The sequence below is a fragment of the Zea mays genome, unplaced genomic scaffold (assembly GCF_902167145.1).
Source record: "Zea mays cultivar B73 unplaced genomic scaffold, Zm-B73-REFERENCE-NAM-5.0 scaffold_198, whole genome shotgun sequence".
NCBI classification, from domain to species: Eukaryota; Viridiplantae; Streptophyta; class Magnoliopsida; order Poales; family Poaceae; genus Zea; species Zea mays.
Genome location: NW_023366815.1, coordinates 35,001 through 49,465, shown reverse-complemented (window position 1 = coordinate 49,465; position 14,465 = coordinate 35,001). Strand labels below are relative to the sequence as shown.

Below are 14,465 nucleotides of genomic sequence, written 5' to 3'. Positions count from 1 at the left end.
ACGGACTTCACCGATACCTAGCTTGAGAGAGATCGATCACTGGCATGTGGCGTATATTTCCGAGAGAAAGAGGACTTAAATTCACCTTTACCCCTTCTATCACTAGAAGTAAAGTTCGATGAGCTCTTAACGGAGCTATGCCTACTTAAGTATAAGTGTGTGTGCTATGGAATAGTGCCGAGAATAGGTGTCTTTCACATGGAGTGCGCCGGGAATAGGTGTCTTCTTAGAGGTGCCGTGACTGTGGGGTGCCGGGCCGGGCCTATCCTCTATTTACGAGAATTTAGGAGCAGGAAATAATATAGCTAGTGATTATCCAGATCTAGATGAGTAACCTTGGGAAGGTCTCCGCTTTCTCTTTATGTGGGCCTATTCTATCACGCACGACTAGAATGCGACGAGCAGACTTCAACCGGCAAGCAAGCAAATACTTCTCTTCTTAAACCGGTCTTAGTATTTAGTATAAGGGAGGCAGGTCAGAGAGTTGGGAGCTAAGGGCGTATGGTCGAGAATGAATGGGTCGAGTTGAATGCCTTGCCATTTCCGTATTGATCTGCGTGTGTCACATGGATTTTCTCATTGAATTCATAGCCGGCGGATGCGAGACACACCTCTTTCCCAAGATGCCTCAGCAATATATCAGATATGGGCTTCCTTTTTCTTTGCTATTGCTATGGGAATTCATACTTTGATTAGCTTAGAACCGACTCTTCTATTCCGTATAATCTATCCTTGCTATATAGGATTTTATGCTCAGTCATTTCATTCATTCTATCGAGGGTGCGGAAGTCCTGCAAATAGCGGATCAACTCTCTTCGAAGGATAGATCCGATGAGTATGTGAATTGGTTCGTGGATCGTAGTCAAACAAGTCTTTATGCCAATGGGAAAACGGAATTGTCCATAAGAAAGGACCAGAAAATGCACATTGAGAATTCGGAGATTTCCTTAATTTCGAATCATTGTGTCCACTTTGGGAAAGATAAATTCGCAAACAGGTACTGATCCATTTGGTTAGCTGGATAGGAGCCGCACACGATCATCCTGTGAAATATTCTAGAAATAACTGGACCACCATACAAGATTTTATGCAGAGTCCGCCAAAGTCAAAAGACAGTAGGAAACCCCGGAAATCAAAAGGTCTCACTAGAGATTCCCACAAACAAAAGAGAGATTAGGAAGACCGCTCCTTTGCGAACTTGGATGGCATGGCATTTTCAGCAATCTGTTTTGTGGATGATATCCTTCCATACCAGGAGGATCTGCTGGAGAATCAAGGGTCCATTCCAATAGACATAGTGCAAGAGAAGAGAATTGGGTGACTTGAATATGCAGCAATTTGCCCGGCTATGGATAGGCAGGCATTCCTTTCTATGGGCCACCCACTGCTCCTAATCAATAAATTGCTTTAGGACAAGAGTCATGTGTGACCAGATTGGAAACCGAATTCCATTCCTGATGAGAAGAGAAACTATCTGATATTCCTCCTATTCCGGAAGGTTTTCTAGCCACCTGCTTAGAGATTTGACGGACTACCAATCCAAATAGCAGTCAAGAAAGAATCCAAGTTGCAGTCAAGATAGATGGAATGGACTAGGGCGCAAGGAAAGAGATCCAGAACGAGACCGATCATTCATTCCCTCTTTCTCTGGCCAAGCTATTCAACTGTCGACTATTCTCACTCCCCTGCCCCTGCTAGACTCAACTCACACATATCGACTCCACTGGAGAACCTGGGACCGGCACACTCAGTTGAGATGAAGTCTGTTGACTGCCGTTGATTCTCTATGTGCTCAGGTGCTTCAAGGGCGCGACTACCCGAATAGAGATTGTCTAAGGGCAAAGCAAAGGTTCCGCCTCAGGCTTCGATCACATGGAGGAGGGTGTTTGTGCTGCAAGGGAAACTCTTTTGGCGGGTCTGATCTGGCGCATTGGAGATGGTTTAAGCACAGCAAGTTTGGGTGGACTACTGGATCCCAAGGTTCGAAGAGAGAGAAATTCCCTAATCGGCCTAACTCGATTGTGAGGGATCTACGGAAAGCTGATGGGAAGTCATGGGATGAGCAAGTAGTGCGGAATGTGTGTCTTCGTTGTGATGCCGACGATATCCTTAAGATAGATTCTTCTACCGCGGGGGAAGCTCCAAGGACTTAAGTAAGCCAACTTCATCCGGTATTGAGGAGTCCGTCCCCCAATTTCCCACGCCTCTTCGTTCTCCCCATTTAGCTAAGTTATGAGTTCGCAAAAAAGAAATCTGATTCTAGATCGGGTTGGAGTCGAGTTGCCAACTAAAGGCCCAGTCAAAATAACCTACTGGGTTGAAGCTACTGGTATAAGACCCGGCCTCTCTACTTGGACTATCCTATACGTTACCCGCTTTAAAGTGCCAGTCTTCTCATCTCGATAACCAATCCAGGTAAGATTAGATCCATGCTTATACGAACTCAAGAAAGTAGCCCTTGCCCTGAACCAGAATCAAAGCAAACTCAATCCTCACAACTTAAAGGAGAAACTAGGAAATAGAGCTAGATAGGCTCTATACACGCTCGAAAAATCATAGTAAAATATAGAAGTGATGAATGCTGTGAATATTCCTTTCTTCTCCGTAAAATTGAGTCTATCAATCAGTCCTTTTCTGAACTGATTTCTATAGCCCTGCTTCCCTCCCGCAATCGGAGTGAAACTACCATAAAATAAAAGGTTTGTCTGGAAAAGAAATAGTGCCACTGGCAGCCACTATATGAGTGAGATAGACTTGATTCTTTCTCTGGCTGTAGAATTGACATAGAACTAGTTTTTCTTCCCAAGGCCCAATTCTTAATGATTGAGGAAATGCACGCTCACATAATGGGAAAATCACGTATAATCCTTACGAGAAATCTCCTACTTTCCTGGAAGTGCGCCAGTTCGAGAAATATCGTTGATAGAATGAATGCTCTTACGCGCTAATGAATGATGACTTATTTAAAGAATTTCTTGATATCTTGCAGAATGGTTTTCATGCTAATCTGAATGAATTTCAACTTATGCGCTAAGAGAGACTCTGGTGGAATCAAACCAGTCTCTTGGGAAAATAAAATAGATGGCCAATGAGGTGGAGACAAACTTAGAAATGGATGGATCTCTTTGTCAGCTTCTTGTTTGAGAAAAAGAGTAGTGACTCGCTGGATTGAGATTTCTAGGAAAAAGAGTTGCGAACGAAATCCTACACTCCCTGTAGGTGGGGCTGGGCGAGAAAGGGTCCCCTCTGAAGCCTATAAGTTAGTAAGCAGGCCAAATATTCCACCGGGGTCTTTCTTAGCAAACTCATTGATGGCAGTACCTAACTAAAGAAGAATAGCGCTCTTTCTTTCTTTCAATTACGTTTCTTGAATGGTTCTGCACTTAGATCAGTCAGTACACACGAAACCCTTTAATCAAGTGAGTGCCACTTTAACTCAGCTCTTTCCTAGTGATCTTGATTGTCCCTAGAAGCATCTCTTATTTTCATATAGAAATTCCATGGTTTTGTGGTCGACTGCACAGTTGAGAGAGAAGTGCTATTGATTTAAAGAAATCCTCTTCTAGATCGGGTTGGAGTCGAGTTGCCAACTAAATGAGATCACAGTAGGTTAGCCTCTGCAGTCGAAACTATCTATGCGTGCGATAAAGTAAAGTAAAGTCGGTCAATCGATTAAACTATTTCTGTATAGGGGCAGCCGGGCCGTATTAGCAAGCGTGACGTGCCGGACTGACCCAGCACGTCTTTCTTTCCTGGCAACAGAAGATGCACAAAGTGGTTTCAGTAGCACTACCGAGTTCGCATCAGCGATTTTATCACCAAACAAGCAACGGATTGAGCAACTAGCGCTAGGCGCATCCTCTTGCTTGGAATCAATGGGTTTTGTCAATGAATTAATCTAATCTACCGGCATCGGAGGGAGCTGGAGGAAATAACACTTTTTGATGGACGGGAGCGGGAGGGAGTCAATTACAGAAAGAGTAGAGACGGATATGGGGACTGTAGCTCCGACCATGTCAACTATGATGCTCTCGCTGCTGCCAGTCCTTTCACCAGTGAATGCTGTCATGCGCTACTTCCCGAACCTCCGTGTCTAGGTCCTGCCGAAAAAGACTGCAAATGATTTACCATCCATCCCACTCATATAGGTACGTTATCGGATTTTTCGGATCGGGAAATGGATCGAACCGCGCGAAATGGTCGCCTCGGAATACAGTACAGGGCGCAACGGAACCAAGGTTCTTTGTTGGCGTGTTGCGTAACAAGGGCAAGAGGGGGTGGAAGCGTTCGCCGACTTTGATAGGCAACGCATTGCAAGCAAATAGAGCAGAGAGCTGACCCTTAGTTTCTATTAGAGTCGCGAGCTTGTTGTAGTCGGTCCTAAAGGGAAAACCTTGCAGCTTACTTGCTATATCCCCGCGTCCTTGCACGGCTCGTTTTCTTCGAGCCCTGCTTCTCCCTTCCCCCTCTCCCCAGGAACCGACCGTTTGGAGTATAGCCAAGTGGTAAGGCATCGGTTTTTGGTACCGGCATGCAAAGGTTCGAATCCTTTTACTCCAGAGCATACTTACTTATTCTAGTTCTAGAAAAAAAAAGAAAGTATCATCCCTAAATGAAAGTAGATTTACATTCTTATTCTATTTCTAGGGGGAATGTTGAGGCAAACTTACGATGCTGACAAGCTGGTTAGGTGCCGAGTTGGATTAGACATCGCAGGTTTCAGTTTAAGAATTGGGAAGAGGTTAAGAACCTAGTGGAATCCACTGCGAGGGGAAGATTAGGGTAGATGAGTACCGAGCGGAAGAAGAAACCTATCACGGCTAATTCCGTGGTTCAAGATGTGGTTTCCTGTGCGTACCTTGAGCTGCTGGAGGAAGAGGACGGGTGGGATGCCTGTAGAGAAGTGCGGTCAGAAACCAAACCCATTGACTTCTTATTGTTCTTTAGGGTGAAGTCAGATTCGTAAAACAAGGCAGCAGATAAGCTAAGGCGATACATAACTCTCCTCAGTTTAGAAGACGATATCTTTCCCCCTTAAACCTCAAGGAAGAGAAGGGCTAAGCATATACCAGTGTTTTCCCAACGGCACGAAGCGAATCTTGCAAGCCCTACGCCTAGATTGATATTCACAAGAACTACTACGTACGGTATTCACAAGAACAATAAGTTGAGAGGAGGAGCAATAAAACAGGACGAAAGCAGTGGGAAGAAAGCGATGCCCGGGCGATGGTAGTACGAAAAGCTCGACTCCTTTGGATTCCGGATTAGAAGTAGCTCCGGCTGCGGCTAGAAGGCAGTTATCATAATTTGAGGATGATGGATCAAGCTAGATCGTATTATAAAGGAACGAGGCCCATCTATATCTATATCTATAGTAGGTGGGTCCCAGCTCTTTTTTTCACGAGGGTCAGTGCTAAAGCTCCTAAGTAGTCCACTATACAATAAAAGAATCGAAGCCAGAGGAAACAAGTGAAGGTGGATCAGCGATTCCTGCTCAGGTGGTTCCAAAACTATAAACTATTCCTCTACTCGCTATGCGAAAAAAACCTGATAAAATAAGTATAGTCTAGATCGTACTCATGAAACTCATATAAGAACAAGGTATTGAAATTCATCTTTACAGATCGGAGGAAGAGTAGGTTATTCAGCCCGAGACTCGAGATGATCGATCTTGAAATGAGAAGAGAAGGACCCACCCAATAAATAAACTATTCCAATGACTTTGTTCGCTTCCCCTGAGGCAACGGCTGTACTCGGCACACAGACCTGGCTTATGAGCAGGATTTTTCAGCCAAGCCAAGTGCGTATGGTTGCTACCTGTATTCTGATAGGCCACTTAATGACACTGGCTCCCAGTTATTGACTTATGAAGAATGGCTTCTCGATGGAAGAGAAACAATAATAGGAAAATAGGAAGCTGCAATCAGAACCGGCTAACTAGACAAAAGGAGAGAGATTGGCTCAGTTCAGTAGGAGGAATTTCTACCGATTATTGAGTGGTTTGTTTCCTTTCCCCTGAAAGGTAAAATGGTTTATTTGCACCTGTAGTGGGACACCTCTCCCAGCTCCCAGCCAGGGTTCAAGCAGGAAACTATGTTAAGGAGCTGATCCGAATACAGATACAAGGCCCCCACTCATCACAACGAACGGTGAGCTTTCCCACTAGCCTTCACAGGAGCAGCACAATCATGGCCAAAAACAAAAAAAAAGATATCGTAGTACGAGAAAACCAATGGCATTTCTCTATTCTAAGTCTAAGTCTAAGTAGTTTCTTCTTTTCTTTTTAGAGGACCTGGCCAACTCTAATTCCAATGCTGCAATCCTATTGGTTTACTGAATGAGGGTGGGTAGACCGAAACGCTGAAGTGTTGTTATTTACTTCCTTCGATAACATAGATTGTCCACTCTTATGCCCCATGCATAAAAATGGCTTGTGCTTTAGAATAAAAGAATAGAAAAAAAGTAGGTGGATCGGGATCGCTATTACGAGTATTCGAGTTCTTGTTTTCCTTTCCTTGGAAAGGGAATTATTTCATGAGAAGTGCACCGGTAGAAATTGGACTAAATATGATCTTGATCCATAGCTCGTCCACTTTCTTGATAAACGACTCGATGCATTGCATTTTCTCTTCCTTGCCGCTGAGACATATCAAAAAGATCTATTACTAAAAGGAGATTGGGATCATCCTGTGGTTACCGGATGATGGGAATAACTAAGCAGAAATTAGGAAATGAGCACGAAATGTCTATAAATGAATTTTCTCATTATTTGTTATTTCCGGGTCTTTTCGTTGCATTCACTTACAACAAGAAACAACCACCAGCGTTTGGTGCAGCACCTGCATTTTGGTGCATTCTTCTTTCTTTCCTTGGTCTTTCGTTCCGTCATATTCCAAATAACTTATCTAATTACAACGTATTAACCGCTAATGCACCTTTTTTTTATCAAATCTCAGGGACATGGTCTAATCATGAGGGTAGTATTTTCTCATGGTGTTGGATCCCAAGTTTTTATGGATTCCTTTTTTGTTACCGGTACCGGGGTCGACCCCAAAGCCATAATGTCTCAAAACGCAGAGGCTATAGAGAAACTTTTATTTTTTCCTTTGTCTCGAACTTCGTGAAGAACTCCATTCTATCTCTCCAACAAAAAAGTGGAGCTGCGCCCCAGTTGTACACTCCCTTCGTTCGGAGAACCCTTGTTGATTCTGAACTTCGTTCGCAAAGTAAGCGTCCTTTTAACGGGCCAGCCCTTTTTAATGCGCCGCTTGACCCAGTTTTGAAAATGAGCTTTGCTCTTCTGGGCGCTGGGCGCTCCCGTGGTTCGCGAGAAGGAAAAAGGACTAATCTTTTGTTACATCTGGCACGAGATGAAAAAGAGAGAGCTTCGTCTATCGATGAACAGCAGATTGACGGAGCTCTTGGCATTGCTTTGTTTTTCTCTCCTTTCCTATCAGCGAGTTCCGATCCTTTTGTTCGAAATTTCTTCGTTCGTACCGAACCGCTTGCAGAATCAAATCCTGTTCCACAAGATCCTATATCAGCTATACATCCTCCTTGCATTTATGCCGGAGACGTCGCCAGTGCTATGGGCTTTGGGTTATGTAGATCAAAAATGATGAATGGGATTGTGGCACTCCACTCGCCGCCAATGCGGAAGGATGCCGCCGAAAAGAATGGAACGCTGCTTCGCTCTGCTGGATGCGTCGGATCCCATATAAGAAGCTCGCTCTTTACCCGATCATTCAAACATTTTGTGGGCGGCGCGCCTGCTCTATTGTTGCGTAGCAATAGAAGCCTGCTTCGGCGGCGCTTTTTCGCCTTCTCTTCGCTCTGGACAGGAGCGCTAATGGACACGGGGAGGGAGCAGGCGAAGCGTGTTGTCGTTCGTAATGGAAAGAAAGACACCACTACTTCGCCTCTTTGTTGGACCGCCGGCGCGAACACAGTGGTCTCTGACCAGGACCAGGAACCAATTCGAATTTGGATCTTGACATGTTGGTTGTTTTTAACCGTAGGCATCTCGCCAGGAAGTTGGTGGGCTCATCATGAATTAGGTCGGGGTGGCTGGTGGTTTCGGGATCCCGTAGAAAATGCGTCTTTTATGCCTCGGGTATTAGCCACAGCTCTTATTCATTCAGTAATTCTACCCCTTCTTCATTATTGGACCTCGCTTCTGAATATTTTGACTCTTCCATGCTGTGTCTCAGGAACCTTTTCAATACGGTCCGGATTGCTAGCTCCCGTTCATAGTTCTGCTACAGACGATACACGAGGAAGATTTTTATGGCGGTTCTTCCTTCTAATTACAGGCATATCTATGACTCTTTTTTACCAGATGAAGCAGGTCCGTAGAACCTATAAAAAAGAGATGGTTGTGGCGCGAAGTACTCTTGTGCACCTACGTCACCCGGCTCGCGCGCAACCCCGCCCCGTTATGTTATGGAAGAATTTAGCTTCTTGCTGGGCTGGTTATTCCGAGCCAGCAACTGGCTGGCTGCCGGATTTCGTCCCGTCCGTAGCGCTTCGGAAGTCACTCTGGCGTGGCGCTGCTGGATACTTCTGATCAATAGGAATAGGAGGAAAAAAAAGCTTATGATGAGCATCTATTGGAGTCGATCATTTCCAAGATCTAATTCGAGTTTCTTATTATGTAGTGGAAACGCCTTACAATCTTCAGTTTTACGCTTACGCTTAAGGGAAGAAATGTTCTTGGTGGATGCAGGCCTTGGTACCCCAAAAATTTGTATGCAAGATGAGCTTACAGGACTGCCAATCAAGCGAGCCACCAGGTTTGAGAATAAGGTGGGATCCAAGAATGTAGTGGCTGGTGAATCACTGATCAAAAAGCGGATTTTTGAGAGATTCTTCATCGATCTAGTGGCCGGTGAATCACTGATCAAAGAGCGAGCAGCCGCCGGGTTTAATGATTTTGTGGGATCCCTGGATGTAGCGGCTGGCGAACCGCTTCTTCTTCCACAAAGATTCAGACAAAACCGAGCTTGGATAGAACTGAAGAAGATTTGGCGAACGAAGAAAAAGGTAAAAGGGTTTCAAATTAATAAAATAGAAGGAGGTTATTCAGTAGCCATCGCAGGTTTCATTACTTTTCTTCCATTCAAAGCTAAAAAAATAAAAAGGATAGCGAATGCTCGATTCGCCATTGATAGCTTTATCCCTAAAAGGAGGGATATTGTGATAAGGCAGATTCAAACAAGAACTTAATGACAAGATAGAAAAAATTATTAATAATCCGAAGCCCACCTTAATCCATTTTGTTGAGGATCTTGCACTTATTCCGGCCCTATATTTACATAGCCAAGAAAGGCTCTGGTGATCATGCGTGACTGCGGAGCGCCTATCGCCCTGGCACGGCACTCAAAAATGCTGGGTTGGGCCAGCAAGAAGACTTCGACTAGGGAGACGAAGAATGGAATTGAAGAAGGCAGCATAGTCTAAGATAACAGAATGGAACACCAACCAACGAGTAAGTGGTGGATTTGGATGGAGTCTCGCAGAAGAAGAGTACGCGCGCTAGCGCGCCCCAAGACGTCAGTCCTTTTTCTGCTTGCTGGCCAAGGTCAGTTTACTGAATCCCTTCCAAACACCAACCCAATCTCCATTCCTTGATGGGAAATGAGCAAGACCATATGTTTCTAAAAAATATAGCCCCTATATAAACCTAGCCCTTACTACCCGAACTTCTGACCTTCAAATAGGACTAACTGCCCGAACCCGCTTGCTTATCTTCTACGATCTAATTAAGTTAAGCAGTGGTTATTTTTTTTTTAAGTGACTAGAACTTCTATTAACTACTATTCTAGCACCCAGCTGTGCCATGTGTTTATTCTATTTTGCAGGTATTCCTTTGAATAACTCATCTTTTCAGGTAAGAAAATTGGAAGATCTTCTTAGTCATAGTCAGCCTATCTGTATTCTTATCCTATAGTGCGGATCCAATCAGATTTTATGAAGCCAAGGCCTGACATCCATTGTGGGGATTTTTATCGGGAGACATGGCCTGGTGGTTTCTGATCGAGATTCCTAATCAATAGGGCGAAGAGCTCTTCGCATGATCTGGTCCTACCTTTTTTTTTCTACGCTATTTTTTTTCCCCTTCTCGGCTGCTGTCCTTACTCCGGATAAATTGGAACACATTGATTCCGTTCGTTCCTGCCCTTCGCTTCAGGCCATAGTGCTTCTGAATTATTTCTATACCCCTTTGATGATGCAGCCTCTGACTCTCGTGGGTAAACTCCTACTTGATTAGTCAGAACTTCTCTGTCTCAACTCGTGGACCTATCTATCTTCTTCTTTATAAGAGATAGGGGTTTGCTATTCTCACGGATTGCTCATATTTATTTACCCTACCCCATTTCAAAGTTTGTGCCTTGTTTCAGCCCGCCCTTCCTTCATCTGAACCTTCCAGTACTAATCTATCTTTATGGGGAAGACCCCTCATCTGACCTCCGAGCTACCCTGTCAATTGTAAAAAGTAGTTGAGTCGTGTCTCGCAGGAGCAAAAAGAGTGAAATGAGGACGTAAGCCCCCCACCCCAGGTCTTCCTCTTCCTTCTAAACTAATTGCTTTCGCTTGACTCTTCCAGTAAAAAAGTATACTGAGTGGTTGAAGGAAAGCGAAAAGGAATGGCTTTTTCATGTACCAGATCCGGTGAGCCAGACATCAAGCAAAAATGGACATACAATCAAAGAGTAAGGAGCAGTTATTTGCCGGGTGGATTGATCAGAGCTGCAAGGGGAGACTCGGTTATGGTGCGATAAAGAGCTTGCTTCAATGCTCGGATTCAGGTAGAAAGTAAGAGCAGTAGCATATTCATAGGAGAGCTTTGTACTTTAAATTAGTAGTCCCGGTAGTTGGAAAAAAGCTCTGAATACAGATTCAAAACATCAAGATAGGTAGTCCGATCATTAGTTGGCCAGTCATAGCAATTTAAGTAGAAAGCTAGCTTCGGGATCAGATCATTCAACTAAAGCTGTCAGGCCGGGTAGGCTTTGAGGAACATTGGGGGTTCCTTATGTTGTGACTGAGCAGATATGTCTATTGTGCCCGGCAAAAACGGATTTGCAAGGAGTTTGCCAAAGGCTTTCTCATTCGGAAAAACAATTCAAAGTATATTTCCCTTCTCCATTCTCTGCTCGGATGATTGCCGCTTGTGTGAATTTCATTGCTGCGGGTCCCGCGTGTGCTCGAATAAGATTGTTTTAGGATTCTATTTAGTTGAATTTATTGACTCCGCGGTGCTGGTTATCGAGTTTATGGCGCCGCCGACCATCCAATCCAATCCAAAAAGTAAAAGATGGCGTCGGCATTTACTTATTATGCTCTCTTCTAATATAATAGTGGTCCCCCAGGTTGGTATTCAGGTTGTAAAATCCTGATAGGAAAGAGTCGACTGTTAGACCTTGTTTTTGTAATGGCCTATCTTCTTTAAAAAGCCGAAAGATAAGGATTTCTAAAAACTTTTGCGTTCCGGATGCTGGTCTCATGTTTGATCTGGTAGCGATTAAAGAATGAATCTTGCTCTGGCGATCATGGTGGGATTGGTACACCTCTATACGCTGTAAAATGAAGGTACTCTTTAGTTCATGCTACGACCGCCGATTGTTCCTGTGACCACACGCCGTACCAACAGAAAACTATCAACCTATCGGTATGGTTTGTTGTTCACGTGTTATGATCTCGCTCATCAGATTGTTCCCCCCTCCCCTGGTCAATGGCGGTGAGTTGATTGACCAAGGCCTTCCCTTACGACGATGGAATTTCTTCCATCGGCAAGACTTTGTTTGTCTCCTTCAACTTTAATGAAAAGCCTAGTCTCTCGATACTAACTAATTAGTTAGGAGAGGTGCTTACTTTTCTTTTGTAGTTAAGGATTCATACCCCATCCCATTCCTTTTTCTTTTCAAAGAAAACCTTACCATTTGAGTTTTGGGCCGCTGTTACCATTTCCATTTCCGGAACCTAACTAATACTTAGTTGTTTCCATTTCCTCATCTGGTGATAGATCCTCATCTTCTTCTGGCTCAAATCCCTTTTTCATATCCAGGGCAGGCTTTAGGTACGCTTTAGTTTTAAATCATTAAAGATATGCTCGACCTCGTTTATGTCCATGGTACCATCGTACGTACCTTCTACTATCAACCAGATGAGATAGGGCTTTGAAAGGTCAGAGTCAGTCTCCTCTTTCTTTTAGGTCGTTTAGCAGTTCCCCAACCAGCTTTCTCCCCGAGAAAGCCTTCCTGAGATTAAAAGAAAAAGGTTTGAAGGTGGGATCAGTGATAGTTCGGAACCAGCAAAGGGAGGCTGAAAAGCCGTAGTGCTAACGCACGCCCTGTAGTTTTGAAGCAGGCTTCGACAGCTGCGAGCTCCGCGTCGAAAAGCGAAGCGAGCCGCGCTAGCGCGCTACTCTTCCTTTATGAGATGAGCGAGACTCTATCCAAATCTACTGATCTAAGAACTCCGCGAGCGAACTGAGCGAGCCATGAGGCGCCTATCGGCAAGGCTTGGAAAAGCCTTAAGTTTAGGCTTAGGCTCCCTTCCTTCACTGAACTGATTCACCCGGGTCCAAACCTGCTGAGCTAGCTAATTTTTCCTTTACGAGATCTCGGCTCTTCGGAATGATTGGAGAGAGCCCCGCCTCCTCTTGGTTGGTGCCGGGCCCGGGACTACTTCCTGAAAGAGCCTTTCGTTCGGGCCGGCAGGAGGGGCCCTGATCTATCAATTGAGGGAGCAAAAAACAGGCTTTGCTCCCCTTTTTTTAAATGAAGAAAGAAAGAAGGGTCGAAGTTTAGACCGCTCACAGTAGTTCTACCCATAGAAAAGATCATGAAAGAGGCGATCAGAATGGTACCCGAATCCATTTACGATCCCGAGTTTCCAGACACATCGCACTTCCGCTCGGGTCGAGGCTGCCACTCGGCCCTCAGACGGATCAAAGAAGAGTGGGGAACCTCTCGCTGGTTTTTGGAATTCGACATCAGGAAGTGTTTTCACACCATCGACCGACATCGATTCATCTCAATCTTGAAGGAAGAGATCGACGATTCCAAGTTCTTTTACCCCACTCAGAAACAGTTTTCCGCCGGACGACTCGTAGGAGGTGAGAAGGGCCCTGACTCCGTCCCAAACAGTGTACTACTATCGGCCCTATTAGGCAATATCTACCTACACAAGCTCGATCAGGAGATAGGGAGGATCCGGCAGAAGCACGAAATTCCTCTTGTAGTGAAAATAAGATCGGTTCTATTAAGAATAGGTCGTCGTATTGATGACCAAGAAAAGTATGGAAAAGAAGCAAGCTTCAACGCTCCCCAAGACAACAGAGCCCTCATAGTGGGGAGGGTAAAGAGCATCCAACGCAAAGCGACCTTTCATTCCCTTGTTTCGTCGTGGCACACCCCCCCCACAAGCACCCCCAGGCGAAGGGGAGACCAGAAAACGCCTTTCGTTTTCCCTCCTTCCCTAGCCGCCTTCCTTAACAAGCCCTCGAGCCTCCTTTGCGCCGCCTTCCTCATAGAAGCCGCTGGGTTGACCCCGAAGGCCGAATTCAATGGTAGAGAAGGCTTTAATAAGAATTTGGCCATGAGAGACCTTCTTAAGTATTGCAAAAGAAGGGGCCCGCTGATAGAGCTGGGCGGGGAGGCGATACTAGTTACCAGGTCAGAGAGAGGCCTGGCCCGTAAGCTGGCCCCCTTTAAAAGCCATTCCTTATTAATAAGGATTTGTTACGCGCGATATGCCGACGACTTACTACTGGGAATCGTGGGTGCCGTATTTCTTCTCATAGAAATACAAAAACGTATCACCCACTTCCTACAATCCGGCCTGAACCTTTGGGTAGGCTCCGCAGGATCAACAACCATAGCTGCACGGAGTACGGTAGAATTCCCCGGTACGGTCATTCGGGAAGTCCCCCCGAGGACGACTCCCATACAATTCTTGCGAGAGCTGGAGAAGCGTCTACGGGTAAAGCACCGTATCCATATAACTGCCTGCCACCTACGCTCCGCCATCCATTCCAAGTTAAGGGACCTAGGTTATAGTATCCCTATCAAAGAGCTGACGAAGGGGATGAGCGGAAGAGGTCGTCTACTGGACGCGGTTCAACTAGCGGAGACTCTTGGAAAAGAAAGTCCCCAAGTTAGCGTATTATGGGGGACCGTCAAGCACATCCGGCAAAGATCAAGGGGGATCTCGTTGTTGCATAGCTCAGGTCAGAGCAAGGTGCCATCAGGCGTTCAACAGGCAGTCTCACGATCGGGCATGAGTGTCCTGAAGAATAAATTGTATACTCCCTTTGGTCGGAAGGCGGCGGGGGAAGGAAGGGGACACTGGGCGGGATCTTTCAGCAGCGAATTCCCCATACAGATAGAGGCGCCTATCAAAAAGATACTCCGAAGGCTTCGGGATCGAGGTCTCATTAGCCGAAGAAGACCCAGGCCAAT

The 14,465-nt window shown here is 45.3% G+C and overlaps 2 protein-coding genes across 2 annotated transcripts in view; both read left to right on the top strand.

The window, feature by feature from the left end:
* Positions 1-2,722: 2,722 nt before the first annotated feature.
* Positions 2,723-14,465, top strand: part of LOC118474039 (probable cytochrome c biosynthesis protein) — a 17,457-nt gene continuing 5,714 nt past the window's right edge. The window contains exon 1 of the mRNA XM_035963680.1: positions 2,723-14,465. This exon is cut by the window's right edge and continues 5,714 nt beyond it. Coding sequence (XP_035819573.1) covers positions 6,701-8,566 — 1,866 coding nt within the window. The 5' untranslated portion in view covers positions 2,723-6,700 and the 3' untranslated portion in view covers positions 8,567-14,465.
* The window catches only part of LOC118474038 (uncharacterized), a 7,392-nt gene continuing 5,719 nt past the window's right edge, over positions 12,793-14,465 (top strand). The window contains exon 1 of the mRNA XM_035963679.1: positions 12,793-14,465. This exon is cut by the window's right edge and continues 5,719 nt beyond it. Within this exon, the coding sequence (XP_035819572.1) occupies positions 12,847-14,465 (1,619 nt within the window). The 5' untranslated portion in view covers positions 12,793-12,846.